Source organism: Oenanthe melanoleuca, chromosome 4A (assembly GCF_029582105.1).
Source record: "Oenanthe melanoleuca isolate GR-GAL-2019-014 chromosome 4A, OMel1.0, whole genome shotgun sequence".
NCBI classification, from domain to species: Eukaryota; Metazoa; Chordata; class Aves; order Passeriformes; family Muscicapidae; genus Oenanthe; species Oenanthe melanoleuca.
Genome location: NC_079338.1, coordinates 14,970,066 through 14,991,620, shown reverse-complemented (window position 1 = coordinate 14,991,620; position 21,555 = coordinate 14,970,066). Strand labels below are relative to the sequence as shown.

Sequence of the window (21,555 nt, the reverse complement as noted above, 5' to 3'; positions counted from 1 at the left end):
AAAAATGCAGCTGTGTGCCCGTTCCAGCAGCTGGTTAAAGCTTCCAGCTTTATTTTGAAGCTGCTGATGGCTTGATGCTTTAATTAATGAGGGAGCCAGAGCTTTCAGCACTGTGGGATCTTCTCTGCAGAGCTGTCCCTGGGTTTTGGACTGATGTTTTTGGGCTGGCAGCAGTGGGGATTGGAGTTTGTGCTCTCCCTGAGCCCTCAGCAGAGGGTGCTGTCTCTGCTCACCTCAGCCCTGGGGTGTTTCCCTAACTTCAGCAGGATCTGGGATGTGAAACTTGCCTTGGGGATGGGCTCCTTTGCCTTTCCCACTGCAGCAGGTGATGGATTCTCTGTTCCACTGCCCTTTCCACAGCAGTCAGCCTGGTTATGGGGGCAGGGAGTGGATGTAGGGTACAGAGGGAGGTTTTGTTTCAAAAGCACCTTGCAGAGCCCCCCCAAATCCTGTTTTGTTGGTGCCATGCTCTGTGTGCATTGCCACTGGCATCCATCCCATTTCCCATCACTCCAGGAGCTTTCCTGGGGTGTGGGGTGGGAATTGAGGGGCAGAAAAGTGCCAGTCTCTGAGTTCTGCTGTCCCCAGGGAAAACCCTGCCTGGGCATTCCAATCCTGCAGTAGTTGAAGCCATCAAAAATCAGGGTGTCTTGGAGCTGGGCATCAAATCACAAAGCAATTATTTTACAGCATAAAGTAAAATTTTAAAATTGTATTTTTCTCTTGTATTGGTTATATTTTTTTCTTTATTTCCATTTGTATCTTTTTAGAATTGGAAGTTCTCACTTTATCTAAGCTTGTGCTTCATGACCTCGCAGGAGCTCCTCAGAGTGAATCAGCTGAGGTCTTTCTGATCTGCACTGCCTGTCTTTAGTGGAAATCATTCCTGGGAAGAGGTTGTCTGTCTGCTCTCCACATGGGGCTGTCCCAGGGGAAAGGAGCATGTCTGCATGCAGCTCCCAGCATCAGCTCACGTGGAGCCAGGGATGCAGCCATGCTCCTTACACCAGGCTGGGGGTTAAAAACTGGATTTTCCTGCCCTGTGTGACTGCAGCAGGGAATTCTCTTTAAAAACCAAAAAATCCCTGCAAAAGGAGCAGGGCTGGGCCATGGCCTGGCAGTGTCTGCTGGAAGGATGTGCTGGCTGTGCAGGGATGAGGCTTTGGCTGATCCTTGGAATGCTGAGCACCCTCCCAGTGCTGAACACTGCCCTGGCATCCCTGCAGAATTCCCAAATCCTCTCCCCTGTGCCCTGAACAGGACCCTGGAGCATGGGAGGGGTGATGGACACACCTGGGGCTGTCACACGGTGCTGTCCCCACCACACCCCAAACTTGGGCTTTGCAGGGTGTTGCTGGCTGAGCACATGAATCAAAAAATTGGATTGGGGTCTGATGAAATCATGGCTGTCTGGAAAAAGGCTCCTTGGCTTGGAGAGCCACTCCCTGGCTCAGCTGGGTTTGAAGCAGCAAAATTCCCTGGCAGTGTGTTGGAGCTGTGCTCAGGATTGGAGCTGTTGGTGTTTGTTCCTTTGCCAGGGACAGCACTTCCCTCTCCAGCACGAGGTGGGTGGGTGGAGAAGCTGCTCCTTGCCAGCAGTGGTGCCAAAAATCAGGAGAGGCTCCATTGTGAGGGCTCCACAGAGGCTGAGTGGTTTTCCAGAGGCAAAGTCACTTTGGGGCTGGACTGGGAGCATGTGGTCATGGAGGGAGGATAAAGGTATTTTTAGCAAGGAGAAAAGCAGCTCCCCTCCCTCCCTGTGGGGCCCTAAAAAGTGTGCAAGGGACAGCTTGGATACTCCCAAGTAGTGCATAATTTTAGGGATGTGTAAGTGTAGGTTTAGAAGGGATCTTGGGAAAAAATTATTCCCTGTGAGGGTGGGGAGGCCCTGGTTGTCCAGAGAAGCTGTGGCTGCCCCTGGATCCCTGGAAGTGTCCAAGGCCAGGCTTGGAACAGTCAGGGACAGTGGAAGGTGTCCCTGCCCATGCAGGGGTGGGATGAGCTTTAAGGTCACTCCCAACACAAACCATTCCATGATGATCCTACAACTGATAAAACAGGAGCCTGGCAGGCATTGGAAGAGCAGGAAGCACCAGTTTGTACTGGCAAAGGATGTTTCTTCAGGGACTGATTTACAGAAAACCCAGCAAGATCTTTGCTATCCAGGGTGTCCAACCCAGCAAGGGAGTTTTTTTTGAGTCTCCACGTGACATCAGTGAAAGTTTTGGGTTTGGTCTTTCCTGTTCCCTGTTTGGAAGGGGCAAGCTGTGTTGCAGAAATGTCAGAAAAGCAATCTGAAAACAAACTGGCAAAGTCCCAGTGGGAACTGGAGCTCCTGGGAAACCTGGAGCTGGTGCTGCCTGTAAAGTTGGAGCTTTGATGGATTTGCCAAGATTTGCTGTTGCTCAGGGAGGGTTTATGACTTGTCTGTGATCATTTAGGGCCTCCTGGATGTCCAGCCCAGCACCTTGGGGTTGTGTCATTCCCAAAACACCCAGGAAAAGGCACAGTCCTGGTGAAGATCCTGTCTTGTCTGAGGGAGCTGCCCAGAGCCAGTCCCAGCATCAATGAGGTTTTTTGGGTTTCCTGTTTTGCCTCCACACTCTGCTGGGTTTGGGCCATCTGAAACAGCATTTTTCCAGCCCTGAAAGCTCTCTTTTTTTTTTAGCCCCCAAGCAAACAAGGAAAACATGGCCTTTTGTTATTTATATTTTTTGTGAGAGGAGGAGGAGATTTGGGTCAGAATGAGCCCCAGGGCAGCAGCTTTTCTGCCTGCTCCTGGGGTTTTCTGCCTGCTCCTGGGGTTTTCTGCCTGGGTCTGGCACACTTTAAGTACCAAATCAAATTCCTCCAGTTTGTCTGGATCTCCCATCTGGTCTCCCCCATCCAGCCTCAGCACCCATTCTGTGTTTCCCAGAAATGCTGCACGGGGTGGAAATGTGCATCCAATCATGAGAAAAGCTGTTTTCTATCAACCCCTCTCTGCCTACGTTTACTTAAAAAATTCCCTGAGGGTTTTTGGGAAGGAGGAGACCTCAGAACCCCTGCACTGGCCACTCTTTGAGGCTTCTCTGAGCCCCACACTGTGGAGTTCCCCTCAGATTGTGTCACTGCTCTGAGAGCAGATGTGGGGCATAATGAGAATATTTCCAAGCACTTAAAATAATACTCCTGAAGCTCAAATACACATTGGGATCATTTTATTTCCTCAGAGTTTGAAGCTTTCAGGGTGTACTGGAGTCAGTTCTGTAAATTTTCTCAGTACCCAGTGGGGGTTGGGATGGCTTTTGATGTTCAAAGCAAAACTGAAGGTTTGGATAACATCTTCATGTGCAACCACACGTGTCAGCAACACGACAAATAACACAAGACTCCAAATAACAACACAAGAAACACCAACAACAAGTCCCTCTTCTTGCAGCTCCCACCAGAGCTCTGTGAGTTAATGTGCCCTGGGAGGTGGCACATCTCCCTCTTTGTTTGTGGCATGGCTATCACAATTTATCATTCAAATATTGATTCTCCATGATCAGCCGAGAAGCTGCAGCTCCCAGGAGCCAGGTGGATCCTTTGGCTCAGCTCTGGGTGCCTTTTCCAGCAACATGAGCTGAGCCCAGTTTGTTTGAACCCTCCCTTATAACACTGATGTGATAAAATACTGTTTTCTTGGTTATAGTCTTGCAGATTAGGCTGGATTGGATGCAGGTGATGGATTTTTGTAGTGGAAAATGGTTCAGTTTATGTGGAGTTAATGAATGGTCCTGATGCAGAGCCCCATGTGAGCCTCAGGGCTGAAATCCACAGAGCTGTGCCAACTTTCAGAGTTCAGAAGGATTCCCAAAAATGCCAAATCTCAGAAACACTGAAACACCTGAAATGAGGCACCCAAACCCACTGCAGTTCAGCACAGGGGAAACTTTGGCATCAACAATGACTTATGAGGGGATGGAAGACAACAGCCCCCAGCAGCAACAACAACACAACCAGCAAACCTTTGGGCACCACAAGGTCCTTATGGATGAGTCCTGGGATCTGCAGCACACGAGGCTGACTCCAGAGGGATTTGCAGAGCAGAGTGCAGCTCCGAGAACCCCTGTGCGGGCAGGGCCAGGCTCAGGAGATGGACTCCAGCAGCAGCTCGTCGGGCGGCACGGCGGGGATCTCCATGCTGTTGATTTGGCCGAAGAGCTTGGGAAGGGAGCAGAACCTGAGGCGGGGGAGGTTCCTCCTCCTGAGGCGGATGTCGTGGGCGCCGCCGGCCGAGGCGCTGGCCCGGCGGGGCCCCAGCCGCGCCCTCAGCGCCACGCAGCCGTGGCCCAGCAGCTGGGCCTGGAACTCGGAGGTCATGAAGTAGTAGAGCACGGGGTCCAGGCAGCAGTTGAGGCTGGCCAGGCACAGCGACACGGGGTGGAAGCGCAGCGTGCCGCGGTGCAGGCCGCAGTCCCGGACGACGTTCTCGATCACCATCATGAAGAAGGGGAAGTTGATGTGGTAGGGCGTGAAGCAGACGAAGAAGACGGCGGCGCACATGAGGACCATCCTGAGGGCCTTGCGCTTCTCGCCCGCGTCCTGCAGCGCCGTGGGGCCCTCCCGCAGCGAGTGCCACATCCGCCACGTGCACCAGGCGATGGTGCCGAATGGGATGACGAAGCCGAAGAGCTCGGCCACCGTCACCAGCGCGATGGCGGCGCCGGGGCTGAGCTGCTTCACGCCCAGGTCCGAGAAGCAGCTGTTGATGGAGCTGGACAGGGCTGGGCTCCTGACGATGATGAGGGGCAGGCAGGCCGCCCCCACCAGGAGCCACACCAGGGCGCTGATGGCCACGTCGTAGCGGCGCTTCCAGCCCTTGGCGCGGAACGGGTGCAGCAGGAACAGGTACCGCTGGATGCTGATGCAGCTGAGGAAGCAGATGCTGGCGTACATGTTGAGGTACTTCAGGTAGAAGCACACCTGGCACAGGAAGCTCCCAAAGGGCCAGCTGTGGTTGATGTAGTAGTAGGTCCTCAGGGGCAGCGAGAGGACGTGGGCCAGGTCGGCCACGGCCAGGTTGATCATGAAGATGACGGCTTTGCTCTTCCTGCTGAGGAACCTGCACAGCACCCACAGGGCAGCGCTGTTGGCCAGGAGCCCCGGGATGAAGATGAGGGTGTAGGTGGTGGCGTAGAGGGTGGACTGGAAGGACATCTGGGGGTCAGAACAGTTCCCAGAGGACACGTTGCTCTCCATCCTGGCAGGGGCTCCTCACTCATGGGGCGGTCACGGCAGGGGAGGGGGTTCTGGAATGGGTAAAAAGATGCTGTAGAGGCAAAATCTCTCCTTGGAGTACATGTGCTTTAGTGTGGAGACCCAGAAAAGCATTCCCAATTAGGGAAAATGAGAGGCCTCTCTCACTGCCTTCTCTTGATAACAGATCCTGTTTTATCTGGCCAAAGCAACTCCTGTTCTGTTCCCTGGGTCAGCCCCTCTCCCTGTCCCTCAGTCTCTGGTCACTCCCACCCTGTTTCCCTGTTGGCCCTTTGCCCTAATCCACCCTTGTCCCCTGGCAATTGGTCCCTGATGCTCTCCCACCCTGCTCATCCCGTGTACTTAACCTGGACCCTCACAAAGTCCTTTCCCTTTGTTCCCTGAACCCTGGACAGTGCACACACATGGCCGAAATAAACATCTCTGTGAAACCCCTGCAAAGGCCCTTCCTGCTTTCTTTACTTGCTATCACCCCAAACAACAACCAGATGCCACACTTTAGGGCAGATGAGCCAGTTGTGTGTAAGTCAATGTGTGTGGTGGGAAGGGTGACCCCACTCCAGCAATTCCAGGCATCTCCACCCTCTCCTTGCAGAGATGCTCTGCAGGATCTCGTGAGATGCCCCAGTTACAGTGAATACCCTGAGCTCTGTAACATCCCTCTTTTGATTGCCAGACAGCTCTTACAGCTCCCTGGGTTTTCCAGGACCACTTTTATTTCATCAAGTTTTCCATCACACTCTGACAAATTGGTGCTTTACATCTACAAGCACTTTCAGCAGGGCTGTAAATAAATAGGGATTTGCAATGGATTTAGGCACTGTCTTTGCAGATCCATGCAGGGATCTGATGTGAATTGTCAGCAAAGGCAATAATTAACATCCCCAGGCATCAGAGGCCAAGGGAGAGCTGCAGACAGATCCATCAGCTCTGGCTCCAGAGTTAGGGCTGGATTTATAAGGTAATAACTGGCCAAACACACGCCAGTTGCTCTGCTGGTCCTGCTAACTCAATTCCGGCACTCCCGGCACATTGTGCAGGCATCGTGCTGGAGCAGCAGGAATTATCCCTCAGCAGCAGGAATTATCCTTCAGCAACTGCTCAGGACATGCAAGGAGATAAATGCAACTCCCCTTTAGTTAAAGCAGAAATTCTTCTCCTCCATTTACCCGTCCCAGCTCACCCAGTGCAGAGGGGATTTATTAGAGGGTCATGGGGAGTTCAGGTGCTCCTGCTGCTCTCTGGAGAGATGGTGGATTTTGCCATTCATAAGCAGATCCCATGGGAAAGAATCTGTTCTTTTGGGAAGACGGGATTTGGCAGCAGCAGGATACAAACCCAGGGGCTGCAGCATGGTCTGTGACAAACAATGGGATTTTCCCCTTGGAAATGGAGAGGGGGGCCAGCCTGCCCTGCCCTTCCCTGCACAGAGCTGGGGCTGGCAGGGCCCTCAGCACCTCCTGTCACTGTCACCCAGCCCCTCATCACCAGTCATTAATTAATTAAGAAGCAGCAAAAGTGCTGTTTCCCAGAGCCTGGTGTTTGTCACAGGGATCAATTTCCAGGAGTGAATCCATCCCAGTGCTTCAAGGTACAGGATGAAGTCTCCCCCATCCTGCTCCTCCTCGCCTGGGCAGCTCTTTGGTGGCATTACCACATTTTCAAGTTCAGGAGGAAATCATCATTTTAGATATTTTATATTTTTATGTGCAGATAAGGATCTAAAATACAGGCCTGGCCTCTTATCTGGCTGCCCCCCACCCTCAGCTCTGATGTGAGCAGGGTCAGTGTCACACCCTGTTTTCCAAGCTGGCCTTTCCCAATCTGCCTTCTTGCCTTTCCTTGTTTTTCCAGTGGAACTGGGGTTGCCGACTGTGCCAGAGGTTTGGGATTGCTGCACTGAGTTGGGAAAGGCAGGGGAGAGGGAACATCTGTACTGAGGGAATACTGGGAAACAGCTCCTTGGTCCCTGCAGGATCCCTGTGCTCCTCACCTGCCTGAAAATCCACAAGGGACTTGTGCCCTTTGCACTGAGTCTGTTTAACCCAGGGAAAGGGGTGGCAGGACTTGTCTTCACATCCCTGCAAAAAACAGAGAGGGAAAACTGCCAGGGAGTGTGGGGAATGCAGCTGTTCCCCCTTCCTGTCACAGCTGTCCAGTGACAGAGGTGGCACCTGGTGTGGGATCACAAAAAGGGTCACAGAGCTCCTGGTGTCCCACACAGCTCAGCCCAAACCCTCCACCTCTTCCAGGAGCCTCCCTGCTGGTTTTTCCATGGTTTTGGCTTTCCCTGGGAGCACAGCAGTGCCTGTTCTGGGGAGGGCCGGGTGCCACTCCTGACCTGACACTGCTCTGGGTGAGGGCACTGCCAGGAAAGCAGCAGATCCCCACCCTGGGCTGGGTCAGGCCAGGCTTGTTCACTACAACAATTCCTGGGAAGTTGTGAGCTTTTTATTGTTTTCCAGTTTTCCTTTTGCCCCATTTACCTCCAGCTTCCCCTGCTTTGCTGCTGGTGTCAGGACAGATGCTCCTGGAGTTTTGTCCAGTGCCTTTATAAATCTTCTATAAAATATTCCTGCCATTCTTTGATTATTTTCCCATTTCATCCACAAGTGGATTTAAACATAGGAAGGAGCAGGCAGTGTTTTTTTGGCAAAGCTGAGTTTTAACCAGCTGAAATTCCAGAAGGGAGCCCAATATCAGTGCCCGAGGAATCAGAGCACCGCTGTGGATGCAGCCCCGCCATTCTTTAAACATCAAATAACTCTGCAATTAATTAGGAGGCCAAGGCAGCTCTTGGAGCACCCGGGGCTGATTTTTGGAGTGTTCCTGGAGGCGAATGCGGCTGTCAGCGCTGGAAACCGCCCGGCTCCTGTGAATCAGCCCGTGCCCCACCCAGCCACACCACCGGGGTGTTCCTGCATTTACTGCTCCCCATCCATTGGCAAACTCGCCCTCATCTTTTCCATGGGCTGCTTGGACAACCCAGGCTAAAGCTGAGTTCCAGACATGGCTGGGGAGAACCCTCCGAGCCGGGGATGGGGCAGAGCTGCCTCCCTCAGCGCTGGGATGCTGCAGGGAACAGCAGGCTTGGGGAAAAAAAAAAAAAAATTAAAAATAATAAATCCACTTACAGCTGGAAATGAGAGCTTGGTTTAAGTAGTGGAGTTTTCTGGCACTGGAGTTGTAAGCAATGATTCTGTTTGTTTGATCTAGGCACTAATAGGAAATGCGTAAATAACGCTGGTCGCTCGTGGCATCCTCTGTCAGTGAGGACAAAATCGAGATTTTTGGCTCCAACAGCCTCTCCCCACGTCCTCCCCCAGGCACCGACACCCCGCACCCACCCTCGGAGACAAATTTGTGACCACAGCAGAAGCGGCTGAGGATGTTGCACCAGCTCACCCGATTCCATCTCCTGAAGAACCACAAAGAAAACGATAAAGTTGCTAAAACTGCGCCAGTTTGAGCCTCCTGAAGAAGAAAAGCAGCAATGCCACTCACCTTCCTGTGCCTCCCATGCTCCGGGGGGGTCATAGCCGTGCTAAGGAGCTGCCAGCGTCCTGCTTTTATTCCCCACTGATTTTCTCAGCGATCCCTGCTTTGCCTTCCACATGTTTTAGAGCGCTGGAATCCCGCCGGCATCTGCAGCCCGGTCCGGTGGCTGCAGAACAGGAAATCCTGTATTTTGTTTCTCTTCTCCACACCAAACGTGAGCAGCTAATGACGTTTAAAGCCTCTGGGAAGGCGATGACGTCCTTTGGTGCCCTGGGATGGACACCACGGGTTTCTGTCCCCGCTGGGCACGGAGGTTTGGGGATGGGATGCTGCCCTTCCCTCCGGCTGCTCCTGCTCCTCTCCACGGTCACTTTGCCTGGGCAGAGCTGTAAAATACAGAAGCAACCTCCCAATAAGGAGGAAAACCGAGCACTCTGCCAGTGTAAGTTACTGGAAGGGAGTAATTTTCCCTCATTTTCTTGGAAGCTTGGTTAGCCTCAGACTATCAAGGCTAAAGCTGGAGGGTTTGGACTTTATTCCTGAAATGACGTGATGGTTTAAGGTGGAGATTTTCCCAAAATATTCTTGTTCAAAAAACTCATAATGTGCATTATTCCAAATCTTCTTTAATTCCTTTAGTTCCCTTCCTATATATATGCACATATAGAGTTTTTAGCTTATTTTCTGCCTGCTGAGCATGACCTCCTTCCTGCATGGCTGAAAAAGTGGTGGAACTTCATGGTGTGACTTCTGAGCTGCCTCTTTTCCAGCTGAGCAGTTTTACCTGATATCCAGGGTCACAGCTCACAGCCCAGGGCTTGCACAGATAATTTGACTGTTGTCAACTTTCCCTTCCTGAAGGTAACATAAAAATAGAAATATTCTTACACTATTTTTTGTAAATGGTTCTGTGACCTCACAAAACTCATGGGAACAGAATTGTGGAAGAGAAATGAAAGGAGGAAGATCTTACAAACTTTAGTTCCCAGCTCCTGGGCTGGGATCAGGAGTGCACCAGAGCTCTGCCACCCACAGAGCTGCCAGGTCTCCTTTGCCCAGAAATCAGGGAATCTGAGAGTGATTTGGACCTTAAAGATGCTCTGATTCCAACACCCCTGCCATGGGCAGGGACACCTCCCACCATCCCAGGCTGTTCCAAGCCCTATCCAGCCTTGGACATTTCCAGGGATGGGGCAGCCCCAGCTTCTCTGAGCACCCTAAATCCCCATGGACTCATCTCAAAGGATCCCCCTTTCCATCTCAAAGAATTTGGGAGGTGCAAGAGCTGTTTGTCATTCCCAGTTTTCCTCCTGTGCATCTCTTCCCTGTGCTGATGCTGGGAAGAAGGAGCAGCTCTTGTTTTTGTGGAGAGTTCAGGGACCACAGGAGGGAGGCTGGCAGTGTGCCCTGTCCCTCTCCAGAGGGCAGAGGTTAATCCCAAAGTGAAGGGGCTGTTTTATCAGGACATCCTGCCTGGGACATCCTATTTCTGTGTCTGCAGCAGTGTATCCAGCCATCCCTGAGCCCTATTTTTAGGTATTTGTTTCCAGCTGTGCTGCTGGGGAAGGAGAGATCAGTGGATTTGTGACCAAGCTGAGCCTTTCCTCTGCTCATTGGCTTTTTGGAGAGCTTCTGTAGAAGATCACAACATTCCTGGCCATGAAAAGCTGAGGGATTGACAAACCTCAGGCCTCATCCTTCAACACACAGGGATCAACCTCTCCATTCTTCTTTCAACTTGGGCATGTTTTTGTTTAGCATTTCTGTTTCTCTGGCTCATCCCCAACGCCAACGTGCCTTTCACACTTGGCAATGTTCTGCTTTCAAAGGCAGAAGACACAAAGGAACTTTTAAAATAACTTTTTAAATAACTTTTTTAATAACTGTGAGACTTTATCTAAGGACTCCAGATAAAGGTCTCTTCTCCTGCAGCCTGGTATCCTGTGGGCAGGGGGCCAAATGCAGATGATCAGCATCTCTCCAGCGCTCAGCATTGAGAATATCTGACAGGATGCACCTGAAGGATGTATGAAAACAGGGGAAGGAGGAGGTTTGTTCACACAAAGCAGCTTCACCCTTGTGCAGGGAGCTGAGCAGGGCTGGGTGAGCCCCCAGCTCATTGTCCCTCTCACTGTCACACAGAGCTCTCTGCAGCATTTTGAGAAGCTCTGACTTATTTTACAGCAAATAATTGTCAATGCCTCCCTTACTTTTTGGGCTAAGCCTTTGTCTAATCCACAAACCCAGCATTTTTGGTTAAATCACACCAGTCATCCCCAAAATCTTTTAAGTGCAATGAAGTGGTTTCATGTTTTTGAACTGTGGAATTGTTATCCTGCATTTCCAGCATATTTTGTTTTTGTTCCTTGGGCAGAGAGCTGGTAATTTCATTTAAGGGAAGCAAGATTCTGCAGCTCAGAACCTGAAGCTGCAGAAAGGCTTTAAACCTCACAGGAGTTTTTTCCAGATATGTTTGTTCTCATGCACAGGAGGGCCCTTTCAAGCAGGAGAGGAGGTACCAGACATCTGCTCCTGGTTAGGATGGGGAGCACTGCATAGAAACACATTTGCTCTTGCTAAAAGGTGAATGGCTCATGTTCTAAAGGAAAAGAGATGTGTTTGCCCAGGGCTGTGCCAGTGCAGGTGGCTTGGAGACCTCACCACATCTCCATCCTGAGCAGTTCCCTTCAGGGTGAGATGCTCCAGCTCCAGGATCCATCTTTCACACCCCTGTGGAGCTGTACCAAACCTCTTGGTTTGGTTCAATTCTGCCTTTCTGTGGCATGTCTGTTTTTTGTGTCTGCCCAAAAAAGAGGAAAAGACTTTTTCCACTCATGAATCTGAGCAGCAGGACCAGCACAAGAGATAATCCAGGAGCAACATCATGAAATTATATTTCCTCTTGTCAAAATAATAAACATGTTTTTTGGTCACAGGAAATGGGGTGAATTACAGGAACCTGAGCCAGGCTTGTTGTGCCTCTGACTGAGGCAAAGCAGCCCCTGCAGCCAGGCCCTGGGTCAGATCCAGCACCAGCCAGCTGGGAAGGCAGCTGGAACCCTCTGCTCCTCCCTGCAGTGCCTGTTTTCTCCTCTTGAGATGCACACTGAGGCTTTGGAAGGTCTCACCTAAAAGGTTTGGATTTCATGTGTGGTTTTGTGGAGGCCAAATGGATCATGTTGGACTTTCAGAAAACTCCAAGTTTTCCCTGATCTCTCCCTGCACTGAGCTGTTGCTCTCCAGGCTGGCCCATCCTGACTGACTTTCCCTGGTGGTTTAACCCCACTGGGTTCACCTCAACCAAAACCAGGGCACTTTCCCCACACCAGAAAAGACTTTCAGACAGGGTTATCTGATCCCCTGGATCCACCACAGAATTGAAAGTGTTGAGTGTGGAAAAGGAGCATTTTGGGGAACCTAAGGGAGTTCAGAGGGCGAGTGAGGCAGGAAAATGTGGGGAGCTGAGGTACTTGGGGATGCCATCATGGAGATGGAGAATGTTATTCCTGATGCAGACACCAAATCCATGCCAAGGTTATGGGCAGGAGAGCCACTGTCACTCCTGGACACCCAGCAGCTGGAGCAGTATTCCCATGCCTTCTCCATCTTCCACTACCTAGGACACCTTCCCAGCCTCAAAACTTCTAAATCTAATAGAAGCATGGCAGATTCAAAAAACTAAATAAATAACCACTATTCAGAGTGAAGACAAGCAACAAATCTGTTTAAGAGTAATAAAAGTTGTGCTCCTTCACTTGAACCTGACTCCAGGAGGAGCTGATCCCACTCAGTTTTTCCAGGTACCAGTGATCATTACAAAACTCAGCTGATGTTTGCAAAACAGCCTTTATTTCTTTTTTTTTTTTTTTTTTTTTTTTTTTTCTTTTGAGCATCACTTCTTGGGAAGTAAAACCCACAGAACGAGCTGCAGAGTTCCTGTAAGTGCCCTCAGCTTGTTTTCACCTGGTCAGGAGAGAAGGGTGAGAAAGTGAAGGGACAGGAAACAGCTCACGTGGAGGCTGAGCAAGGGCTATAAAAATCCTCAAAACAAGCACTGAAACTGAAGTCTCCTTCCCTGACAGCTTTGTACAGAGTGTAGCTTATGAGAGACTGCTGAACTGACAAAAAATGAATTGTGTGAGGTCAGCTCAGTCCGTGAGCATCTGTAAACATTTATTGTGTCAGTGACATTAGAGAGAATATTTCCATCGACTCCAGAGCATCCTACTCAGCCCAAAATCATCTTCTCACACCTGGGAGGAGAACCATGAGAGCTTATTGTGTTTAATCAGTGTCGTTGCCTTCTAGAGGGAAATGATTGTTTAAACCCTGATTCTTGGCTTTTTCCCCTCTTTTTAATTTTTTTATATTTTTTTTGTAAAACAGAGAAGTGGGCAAACACAATATACAGGAAATATTTGGCTGAGTTACATTTTAACTCAGTGGAATTGAGTGGTTGAAGTTAAAATACACATGGCAAGTGTTTCTGGTATTTCTTTTGGTTTTGTAGCAACTGTTGCAAGACTGTACAAATTGTTCACATTCTTTTGAAAATATACTGATTTCCAAAGGCAGGAAATTGGTGACTGTTCAGCCAAATCCATCCCCAGGTATCATGAGATACCCTTGAGGTTACAGAGTGGGTGGACTCAGCTGAAGAGCTGTAACTAATTAAAAATAATGGGTAAATTAATTCTTCCTTGTGGCTGCTTTGCATAGTTACCAAAAAATGTAAACATTAGGATCATGACAGGGCATGGTGGGGAAAAAAAATCACAGTAATTTATGAACTTAACTTCTGGTCTATCAGTGAAATCACCATGGCAAGGACTCCTCTCTTTTTTAAAAGATGCATCAACTGAACAGGTCGAGCTGAGCTTTTTTGGGGCAGATTCATCTCAGGTTCCTCTGGACCACACACAGAAGGGAGTGAGGACCTGAGTGGAACCAACACCACCAAACCCACCTGCACTGACCCCAGGACCACCATGGGGTGCCTCAAGGGGTCCAGAGGCAAAACCCATGCCCATGTCCCCTTTGTGAGCTTTGAGGGGAAGAAAATCACCTGGAGCAAGGGAAGGTGCCCCTCTCTGGATGTTGGAGGAGAATTTGTCTTGCACAGAGTCCTGCACCAGCTGCAGGTGCAAGTTGTGGGATGTGTCAGTAATTAGGGGGCAAAGAGAGCTGGGTGAGGAGGGAAAGGAGGAGGGAAAGGAGGAGCAGAGCAGGAGGGTGAGGAGGAAAGGGGGAGCAGAGCAGAAGGTTGAGGAGGGAAAGGAGGGGCAGAGCAGGAGGGTGAGTGCAGAAAGGGGGAGCAGAGGTCACTGGTGGGACACTGAGTGGGATGCACCAAACCCAGGTGCACATGGAAACCACCTGCACACCTTCACCTGTCCACAGCCCTCAGTGCACAAACCACAATGTCCTTTGGCTGCTACTGGCCTGTTTTAGGTTCTTGTGTGGTTTTCCCAGAGAAAAGCCTTCAGCAGGTATCAGTGAATGTGGGATTGTCTCTGGCTGGATCACAGAGCCTGCGGCTGGGAAAGGAGAAGAAAACCCTGGGACTTTTCCACCATTTCCCAGTAAAAGTTCTTTTCATCCCTCCTGTGTATTTTCTAGTCCAGTGAGGTCAGGTGGGGACAGCACAGCGTGGGGACAGTCACACCAAGTGGGTCACTCACCAGATTCCAGCACACCAGTCTTACACAGGATTTTATCTTCTATACACTGAAAAAATTCCACTGCCCCAAAACTCCCCTGACAAACCTGCAGGATCTCCCACAACGGAGTTGGCAATGGAGTATCTCAGACCAGTCCCAGATTTCACATGAAATACCTTGGGGTTTTTTCCCAAGTGCCTTTCTTGTCATTCCTTCATGGACGAGGCGCTCTCTTTGCTCATCAGCCGGCTCCGGATGGCCATGCTGCTGTGCCTGGAAAACTCCTCCTGGAACTCAGAAGTCATGAAGAAGTAGATGATGGGATCCAAGCAGCAGTCGAAGCTGGCGAGGCTCAGGCAGAAGGGCTGTGTGTAGAGGGTGACGGTGCTCAGGAAGCAGTCGGTGATGACATCCTCCTTCACCAGCATGTAGAAGAAGAAGTTGATGTGGTAGGGAGCAAAACAGACGCAGAACACGACTGCACACATGGAGACCATCCTGAGCGCCTTCCTCCTCTCCCCGCCGCTCTCCTGCGGGCCGTGGAAGCCGCGGATGGAGGCTCTGGTTTTCCACGTGCAGAACAGGATGGTGACCAGCGGCCCCACGAAGCCCAGCAGCTCGGCCGTGCCCGTCATCAGCACCGTGCCCACCTTGCTGGCGATGGGCTTCACCTGCAGGTCGGCGAAGCAGCTGGTGGTGTTGGCGCCCAGCCCGTGGCTCCTCATGATGGGGAAGGGCACGCAGGCCGCCCCCACCACGAGCCACACCAGGGCGCTGATGGCCACGTCGTAGCGGCGCTTCCAGCCCTTGGCGCGGAACGGGTGGTACAGGAAGAAGTAGCGCTGGATGCTGATGCAGGTGAGGAAGCAGATGCTGGCGTACATGTTGAGGTACTTCAGGTAGAAGCAGAGCAGGCACAGCACGTCCCCGAAGGGCCAGCTGTGGTTGATGTAGTAGTAGATGCGCAGCGGCAGAGACAGGACGTGGGCCAGGTCGGCCACGGCCAGGTTGATCATGAAGATGACGGCTTTGCTCTTCCTGCTGAGGAACCTGCACAGCACCCACAGGGCAGCGCTGTTGGCCAGGAGCCCCGGGATGAAGATGAGGGTGTAGGTGGTGGCGTAGAGGCTGCTCTTGAAGGTGATCTCCTGGCGGGAGCAGCTCTGGTTGCTCTGGCTCATGGCTGGGCTGCTGGAGGAGGCTGTGCTGCTGTAGGGTGGGTGGCTCATTCCTGTGGAGATAAAAGCAGGATGTGAAGGCAAAGGCGCTGCAAGACCTGTCAGTGCTCAGGTCTGCATTTCCCACTTTGCTGCTCAGCACAGAGCAGAGATTTGGGAATGTTGTCTGCATGAAACCTCCTGGAATCCTATTCAGAGCTGCCCTGTCAGAGATCCCTGGGAGACCATCCCTGTGTCGGTCCCAGGAGCACAGGTGAAGCTGCACCACTCTGACCAGCAGCAGGAGGGGCTGCCCATCCCCTGGCCAGCTCCTCAAGGTCCCTGTGGTTGGTCCCTGGGAGCAAGGCAGGAACACACGGATGGAAGGTGGGCATATCCCAGCCTCCATCGTGTCCCAACACTCAGAGTGTGGGTGCCAAGCACTGAGTCAGGGAATTATTTGGGTTGGAAAGGACCTTAAAGCCCATCTAAATCCCTGTCATGGGCAGGAACACCTTCCACTATCCCAGGCTGCCCCAAACCCCATCCAACCTGACCTTGAGCACTTCCAGGGATATGCTGGGCTGGCTGGGCATTATGTGGGTGACAAGCCTCCTGAGCCCCTCAGAAGACACATTTCCTCTGGGATTATGGGCACAGACCACATGCAAAAGGGTAACAGGGAGTGGGCTTGGAAAATGTGACTGCAGTGAACACAGCCAGTGCTCCTGAAGGGTTCTGTTAATGTGTTTAAGCTGATGGAACAACAGAGACCTGGTCTCACCACCAGCTTCTATTTCTCACCACTGTGGCAGCCTCAGTCTGACTCTTTTTTCCATCAGATAATTTTACTGTTTGGCTACTGCCAATTTCTGCCTCTCAGCCATCAGCAAAATGCCACGTGTTGAACTGTTGGGCCACCTTTCTCTTGCCAGCTTTTGTAACTGGGACCAGTAAATTTGGTAACTTGTCCTCAGCAAGGCAACACAGGCAGGAGGAGCTGGGGTTTATGGAGGGTTTCCTCCCAGGGTTATAATTCTCATTACAGTGATTCCCTCTCATATTGAATATAACAGTTCGAGCTGAAAATCAGCTTCATGTGGCACTGCAGACACTGATTCACTCCTCTGACTCATTTCCTGAAAGAGCATTCGCCAGAAAAACTGTCTCTGTAGGTAGAAATTAGTAACTCCTACTCTGTTACTAAAACTTTTTCCAAAGGAGTTGAATTTAGAGCTCTCAGTGACACAGAGCACAAATAATTGGGTTTTCAGCCTCTCAGCCCTTGTGGTGCTTACATCTGGCACTCCTCCAGATGCTGCTCCAGGCTGCCATGGAAAGGCTGGAATTCAGCCCCCAAAGTGTGGCAAGGTCCCACATGGCAGCAGGATAAGTCTGCTCCTGCAGGCTCCCTGAACAGATTGTTGCTTTTCTTTCTCAGCTTCTCTTTCAAAAAACAAGGTCTGCGTGTATCTCCTGCAGCTGCTCTGAGTGCTGCCTTTGGGAAGCTCTCTGCTCATCCCTTCCTGCACCAAGGCTGGATCCCAGCCCCTCAGAGCTGCTTTTGTCCCTCCAGCTCCCTCCCAAAGCCCCTGAGCTCTGGGACAGGATGCTCTGCTCTGCTAAGGACAGCACAGCCTTGCTCCTGCCACGACAGCCTCACGAGGAGGGAAGAGCCTCAAACTGTGACAGAAACACAGAAAAAGATTCATCAGGCTAGAGGATTTCTCTCCCCTGAACAGCAGCAATGGAGATCTCTCCATCCCTGTCAGGACAGGGATGAGCAGGGACTGGAGCAGGGACTGGGGATATTCCTTCTCTCAGAGAGCTGGATGTGGCTACATCCCATTTCCTGGGAGAGCTGTGGATTTCTGCTGCTCAGGAGGTTTCATCCCTTTCCAGCTGTTATCCAGCTGGCCATGGCCTTGTCTCTGGTAAAAGCACTGCCCACTGCACCTTCTGTCCCTTCAGGTCACCTCTCCCTTTGCCAAGAAAACATTTCCCAAGTCCTCATGTGCCTGGTTTTCCTTGGATATCAAAGATGGAAGGAGCTAGCTGGATATTGAAGATGGCCATTAAACCCACACAGGATTAGGTACATCTGCAAAATGTTGTATTTTAAAGACACTTTTACAATTAATTATCTAATTAAATGCTGGCCAGTGTGTGTGCTTGTTCTTCATTCCAATGAGTGGCAGCAGCCAATTTGCTTATTAAGGTCCTCAAATACAGCCAGGCCTTATTTAGACCCTTCCAACCCAGAATATTCTGTGACTTAGCTCTCATGTGACACTGAGGACAATTGGGGTGATGGGGTAAAGGTCTGCTGACTCAAACTGGGCTCTGACCAGAGGTTTTAGGGCAAACTGCCGTGTCCCTGCAACACGAGGGTTCAACTCCATCCCAGAGCTCAGCTTGGCTCTCTGGTGGGACAAACCCTGCCCAGGCCCCCAGAGCTTCCCCCTCACCCATCACCTTCCTCTGCTAATTGTCCACAAGGTGTCAGAGTTCATCCAAATTTCATTCTTGTCTCTCTTTAAGCCATTTTTTTCTCACTCCCAAGTGTTGTCACAGTGGGAGTTCTCATGAGTCCACCTTGCTATCATTTAGGAGGATCCCAAACTGAAAACATCCAGTGCTGCTGAATAACTGATATTAGGGAAAAAAACTGCTCCCAGGAGTGGGCCTGGTTTCTGGTATCATTTCTGATGATCTTTAAAGACCTTTTCCAACCTAAATGATTCTATTATTCAATTTGCAGGCAGAAGAATCCTGAAAAGATGCACTTTGGAGGAGATCAGGGAGCTGTGGTGCAGCTTGGAGCCAGGAGGTTCTGAAACCCACCCTGCAGGTGATACCCATCCCCAGCACCCCAGATCTAACCCAGAGACTGGGAACAGGACTGGATGCCCTGGAGACAGAAAATTCCTCCCTGCATTCAGGGAACTCAGGGTCTGAGCACTTCACACAATTAATACATTACCACAATTAATACATTAATTGCATTAATTAATAGATTACCACAATTAATATGCACAGGGTGATGTCTGCTGGCCCATCAGCAGGGCCCTTTCTGAGGATGGAAGATTTCATTACAAAACTATAAAAACATAATGAGGTTAAACCATCTCTTTAATCAAAATGCACCCAGGCACAAGGCACCACAAAATTACTGCATTTCTGCCTTTCCTCTCACTTTGGCTCAGACTGAGGCTTAATCCCACACCAAGCCCTTCTCTTCCCACTTGTGCACAAAAGCAGATACTTGAGATATCACTGAGGGTCCTAAAATCACACTTCCAAATCCTTCACTGTGTGGTGGGTGTGCAGCACTGCAGAAGACTGAAATCTCCAGTAGATTTTATTTTATCTCTCATTTACATCCTGCAGAGAGGTGGTTCCCACTACAACATTACTTTCAGAATATGAATTTTTTTAAAAAAACAGCATCAAATAAGCACACTGAGATCCAACCACTCTTTTTTATATTTTTGTGAGAACTCTGCACCCCTGATACTGCTGCAATAAGGATATAAGAAGTGAGCATGTTATTACTGGAGATTTGGAAACTAAGCACAGCATTCCTAGGCAAAAGATGGATAGGATCTGAGCTAGGCTGAGAAGCACAGGGATGTCATCTGTCCTGAGGTGCCCATCAGAGCCAGGTTAGTTATTTGACTGTGGCACAAACATCTCCACACCCTGCCCTGAGTGCATGGCCATGACACCAGAGTGAAACCTCTGCACTGGGAGTGGAACATTCTACAGTTAAAGGTGCTTTTTTTAGTTCTCTTTCGCAGAAGCAGAGCAGCTCTGGGCTCTCTGCTGCATTTTCGTTTTGCAGCTCTGGTTGAGCTCCTTCCTGCAGCTCCAGCACAGACACCAGCAGCCCCTCAGGGTGCTGGCTCCAGGCAAGGGCTGTCCCACAGATTTCCCTCAGGGATGGAATTCCATGGTGATGATGTTGGCATGGGGGCCAGTCCCAGCACTTTTGCTTGACACAAAAATACACCTTTGAAAAGAACCCCACTGTCCCTGCAGAGCTCCTGCTCCAGCTGAGGAATCCCCTCCTGCAGGTCCTGACATCCTGACTCGCCTTCTGCCAGATTCCCTCTCAACCCACTTGCAGAAATCTCAGATTCAGGGGCCACCCACTCTGAATCCTGCCTGTGAGCAGCCCAGGGGCTGTTTGCTGAGCTCCCAGCTGAGCTGAGCTGAGCAGCAAGTGACAGCAAAGCCAGCAGAAAAGCACCTTTTACAAAGCACAGCTGGAAACCTGCAGACTGTGAAGTCAAAACCTGCAGCCCATGAAGTTTAAAACCTCCAGTCCATGAAGTTTAAAACCTCCAGTCCATGAAGTTTAAAACCTGCAGCCCATGAAGTCAAGTTTTAATTCAGAGCAGTCTGATTAAGAATTAAAACCACCTCAGCATTCTCATTAGCGAAAGCAAGTCCAAGCAATCCCACTAATTTTTGTCATCTTGTTCCCTCACTATTACCAGTTTCCTCCTGTTGCTGCTCACTCACATTGCCTTTGATGGCACAAAGATGGGCAGCACATGGATTTTATTTTATAGCAATATAAATCCCCGCTGGGAAAAAACAGATTTGCATGTTACATCACAGTCAAGTATGGCTTTAAAATAAAATATATTCCCGGAGGAATCAGGCAAGAGACGGAAATGATCCCTGTTAACCACACTGGAGAACATTTGGAGCGCTGCTAATTGCCCACGCCTGACATTTGTTTTCGCAGCCGCTGCCTGAACTCCTCCATGTGCTCCCCCGCTGGCACAAGGGGACAGCGGCTGCTGCTGCTGCTGCTGCAGGGCTGCAAGTGCCACCAACCCCCTCCTGGCAAGAGGAAAAGCCCGAGGAAAGGGATGTTTGTGCAGGAAGCAGCACGAGGTTCTGGTTGCAAGGAGAGGGGTACAGCAGCCTTACCTTGGCAGCAGAGCCGTGCTCACAGCCGAGCGCTCCGGAGGAAGTGCGCTGTCCCTGCACCACTGTTTACAAACCAGGGGACCTGGCTGACATCACCAGCTGCCGCAAAAGGTGCTGCTTTTGCTGTGGTTCCAGCCCTGCTCCCAGCCCTGCCAGCTCTGCCCTGGGCAGGTGTCCCCACAGTGACCCCAGGATGGAGGTACTTGCCCTTGTCCCAGCTGATTCCTGTCCTGGGGCTCTGCCGGGTTGGCTCGGCACCCACTGGGATGATTCCAAGTGGAGTTGGGTGCAAGGAACCCCTTCCTGCCCTCCAACCCTTCCTCCCCTACAACTATCCCTCCCCTCTAACTCTTCCTCCTCTGCAACTCTTCCTCGTCTCCAACCCTTCCTCCCCTCCAACTCTTCCTCCCCTCCAACTATTCCTCCCATCTAATTCTTCCTCCCCTCCAACTATTCCTCCCCTCTAATTCTTCCTCCCCTCCAACTATTCCTCCCCTCTAACTCTTCCTCCCCTCCAATTCTTCCTCCTCTTCAGCTCTTCCTCCTCTCCAATTCTTCCCCCTCTCCAACTATTTCTCCTTGCCACCTCTTCCTCCTCTCCAGTTCATCCTTCTCTCCAACCCTTCCTCCCCTCCAAGCCTTCCTCCTCTCCAAGCACAGCTCTGAGCAGACCATGGAAATGCTCCCGAGGTCTCTGCCCTCTCCTGCCCTGCTGTCCCCTCCTGCCCCTGGGGCTCAGGACCTGCTGCTCTGCTCCAGCTCAGTCCTCCTGCAGATGAGGTCTGACTTCCCAAAGGCTTTTTTTAGCACAGTGTGAGCCTTGCCTGACATTTCTCCTGAACTAAATAAGTCCCCAGCTCGCTTTACACACACTGGACCTCCGTGCCAGCAGTGCCCAAGGGTGGCACATTGCTCCAAGGAAGGGGCACAGATCCAGCCTCACCTTATCCCAGGGGATAAATACCCAGCTGGGACTGCAGCTTTGCCCCCTTGGAGGATCTCACTGGGTGGATTTTCAGAAAGTCACTGCTTTGGGAATTGTCCCCCATCAC

General features: G+C 50.9%; 2 protein-coding genes across 3 annotated transcripts; both read right to left on the bottom strand.

Moving 5' to 3' along the window:
• Positions 1–3,183: 3,183 nt before the first annotated feature.
• On the bottom strand, positions 3,184–9,227 carry LOC130253187 (putative P2Y purinoceptor 10). 2 transcript variants are annotated; one of them, XM_056491528.1, is made up of 2 exons: positions 8,749–9,227; positions 3,184–5,276 (listed from the first exon to the last, which is right to left on the bottom strand). In XM_056491528.1, the coding sequence occupies exon 2, from the start codon at positions 5,224–5,226 to the stop codon at positions 4,114–4,116; it is 1,113 nt and encodes a 370-aa protein (XP_056347503.1). In that variant the 5' UTR covers positions 5,227–5,276; positions 8,749–9,227; the 3' UTR covers positions 3,184–4,113. The 2 variants fall into 2 exon arrangements, with proteins under 2 accessions (XP_056347503.1, XP_056347504.1); XM_056491529.1 differs by lacking the exon at positions 8,749–9,227 and adding an exon at positions 7,238–7,321.
• Positions 9,228–12,569: 3,342 nt separating this feature from the next.
• On the bottom strand, positions 12,570–21,523 carry P2RY10 (P2Y receptor family member 10). The gene is made up of 2 exons (XM_056491526.1): positions 20,504–21,523; positions 12,570–15,633 (listed from the first exon to the last, which is right to left on the bottom strand). Exon 2 carries the CDS (start codon positions 15,629–15,631, stop codon positions 14,609–14,611), a length of 1,023 nt encoding a protein of 340 aa, XP_056347501.1. The 5' UTR covers positions 15,632–15,633; positions 20,504–21,523; the 3' UTR covers positions 12,570–14,608.
• Positions 21,524–21,555: the final 32 nt, after the last annotated feature.